This window comes from Nicotiana tomentosiformis, chromosome 2, assembly GCF_000390325.3.
Source record: "Nicotiana tomentosiformis chromosome 2, ASM39032v3, whole genome shotgun sequence".
Taxonomy (NCBI): domain Eukaryota; kingdom Viridiplantae; phylum Streptophyta; class Magnoliopsida; order Solanales; family Solanaceae; genus Nicotiana; species Nicotiana tomentosiformis.
This window is the reverse complement of record NC_090813.1, coordinates 57,895,334-57,898,027: the sequence shown is the minus strand read 5'-3', so window position 1 is coordinate 57,898,027 and position 2,694 is coordinate 57,895,334. Positions and strand designations below refer to the sequence as shown.

The window sequence follows — 2,694 nt, the reverse complement described above, 5'->3', positions numbered from 1 at the left end:
CACAAGGGAGTTAAGAATACTTACCCCAAGTTTTGTGGAAAATTTTCTCTCCAAAATCGCCCAACCCGAGCTCCAAATTCGAAAATGGGTAAAAATGTCGAACCCTCGAATTTAAGGTTCTGTCCCTGCGATTTCCGTATCTGCGGACAAGGGGTCGCATCTGCGACCTCCGCTCTGCGGGAAAAATCTCGCTTCTACGAGAACAGCTTGGCCAGCATTAATCGCTTCTGTGATGCCAAGGACCGCACCTGCGGTCGCGCTTCTGCGCGCGTTGGGCCGCTTCTGCGCAAGCGCTTCTATGCCCTTACTTCCGCTTCTGCGATGCCTTCCCAGCCAGCACTCCCTCACTTTTGCGATTGATTTCGCGCACATGCGGCTTCGCACCTACGATCAAAACTTCGCAGGTGCGATCACACCAGTAGGCAACACATCCAACATTTTCTTAAGTCCAAATTTGATCCGTTAACCATCCGAAACTCACCCGAGCCCCTCGGGACCCCGTACGAATATACCAATAAGTCTCATAACATAACACGGACCTACTCAAGGCCTCAAAACCCACATAACATCATTGAAACGACGAATCACACCTAAATTCGAAATCATTGAACTTTGAAACTTCAAATTCTATATCTTGTGCCGAAACACATCAAATCACGTCCGATTGATCTCAAATTTTGCACACAAGTCACATTTCACATTACGGACCTATTCAAATTTTCAGAATCAGATTCCGACCTCGATATCAAAAAGTCAACCCCCGGTCAAACTTCCCAAAAACTCATCTTTCGGCATTTCAAGCCTAATTCCACTACGGACCTCCAAATAATTTTCCGGACACACTCCTAAGTCCAAAATCACCGTATGGAGCTATTGGAATCATCAAAACTCCATTCTGGGGTCGTTTACACATAAGTCGACATCCGGTCACTATTTTAACTTAAGCTTTAAACCTTGAAACTAAATGTTCCAATTCATTCCAAAATCTCACCGGACCCGAACCAATTACTCCGGCAAGTCACACAACAACCGTAAAGTATAATTTGAGCAGAAAATGAGGAACCAAGGTTATAATACTCAAAACGACCGGGCGGGTCGTTACACTGAGCCATATGATTTCTGATTATATTAACAACAATCTAAATGAGCGGACAGTTTTGAAACTAACAGTTAAAATAGAAAATGCGATATAACGTCACTCAAATTAAATCATTAAAAACATTTCATATTTGTCCAATCCTCCCCTTCATATTCCATCAGAAGAAACGCCCTTGTATCTGACTTGCCGTCTTTTGATCAATTTGAAAAGCCTTAGCAAGAAGATCATTAGGAATTGGTGGATCCGATCCGAAAGTTACGTCCGCAACACGAATAGTTCCAGGTCCTTGGCTGCTTAAAGCCGCAATGGTAACGGCGTTACCCTCTCCTACATTCCTCTGGAAATGTACAAGACCTTTTGGTACAACAAAAAAATCGCCCAATTCAAGTATTTTCGTGAAGAGACGATTCTCAGGATTGGAAGTAACAAATCCAATTTCAACACGACCCTCAAGTACTAGCACTATCTCTGCAGCACGAGGATGAGTATGAAGAGGACTGAATCCATTTGGTGCAAAATCAGCACGGGCTAATACAATTCCAAGAGTGTTGATTCCTGGAATAATAGCCGGTGTTACTTGGAATCCGATTGAGTTTGATGTGTTGCCTGCTATGTTCAACCCACTGAAAAAGAAGTCCTCTGCTTCTACAAGCTTAGGGTCCTTGCATACCTTCCCATTCACGTGCACTGCCAAGTTTTAGAGACAGCATTGATCATATAACAGTTTAACTTATATTAATTGTTCTAAAATATTTTTACATTATCAGTGTAATGGTATTTATAGCCTGTTTGGCCATGCTTCTAAGCACTTTTTTTTTTAAAAGTTAAAGTGTTTGGCAAGTTTTTAGATGAAAAAAAGTACTTTTGAGTAGAAGCAGAAACAGTTTTGAAAAAGCAGAAAAAATTAGCTTCTTCCCAAAAGCACATTTTTGAAAAGTACTTTTGAAAAAATATACTTTTAAACACTTTTTAAAAATTTTGTCAAACACTAATTATTTTTCAGAAGTTACTTTAAAAAAAATCTGCTATAAAAAGTTGTGTGTAAAAAATTTTCTTTACACTCAGTCTGTATTAATTAAACTCGGAAGAGTAGAAAGTTATAGTATACCTGAGCTTGTGGAGTCCACTACACAAAAATCTTGAATTGGACTTGGGTCAGATGCTAAACACACAGAACAAATTCCTAACAGGAGTCCTAACACAAAGAACGTTGAAGTCATTTCAAAAAAAATAATTTGGCTTTAGAAATATTGAAATGCTAATACAGAACAAGCTTTTCTAGTTGCAGAAAAAAGATGGCACTAAAGACTGGGATTTATAGTGAATTAGTGATGCCGAAAATTAAAGGGAATTAAGTGAACGGATCTCTGTGTCTTCTTATGTATCCTTAAATCTTCTAAACAGAATGAGTCTTCACAATTCTCACTGTTCATAGTCGAATATAAATATATATACTACTAACAGAACGGGTCTAAGGATTCCCCTTGTTCACAGCCAAATGTAAGAATTTGTTTATCGATGTTACGTTGATTCTTTTGTCAGATTGCAGATGTATTTGTACCTCTCCGGCGACCTTTAATTTATTTATACCTTCC

The 2,694-nt window shown here is 39.3% G+C and overlaps 1 protein-coding gene across 1 annotated transcript; it reads right to left on the bottom strand.

Moving 5' to 3' along the window:
- Nucleotides 1-1,068: 1,068 nt before the first annotated feature.
- LOC104115360 (putative germin-like protein 2-1) lies at nt 1,069-2,361 on the bottom strand. Its single transcript, XM_018777387.3, has 2 exons — nt 2,208-2,361; nt 1,069-1,786 (listed from the first exon to the last, which is right to left on the bottom strand). The coding sequence occupies exons 1-2, from the start codon at nt 2,317-2,319 to the stop codon at nt 1,257-1,259; spliced, it is 642 nt and encodes a 213-aa protein (XP_018632903.2). The 5' UTR covers nt 2,320-2,361; the 3' UTR covers nt 1,069-1,256.
- Between the last annotated feature and the right edge of the window lie 333 nt (nt 2,362-2,694).

Excerpts from the sequence above, each read along its gene's own strand:
- LOC104115360 (XM_018777387.3), bottom strand. The coding sequence starts at position 2,319 with ATGACTTCAACGTTCTTTGTGTTAGGACTCCTGTTAGGAATTTGTTCT. Across the intron at positions 1,787-2,207 it reads AGTGGACTCCACAAGCTCAG|TGCACGTGAATGGGAAGGTA; the intron begins GTATACTATAAC and ends AAAACTTGGCAG.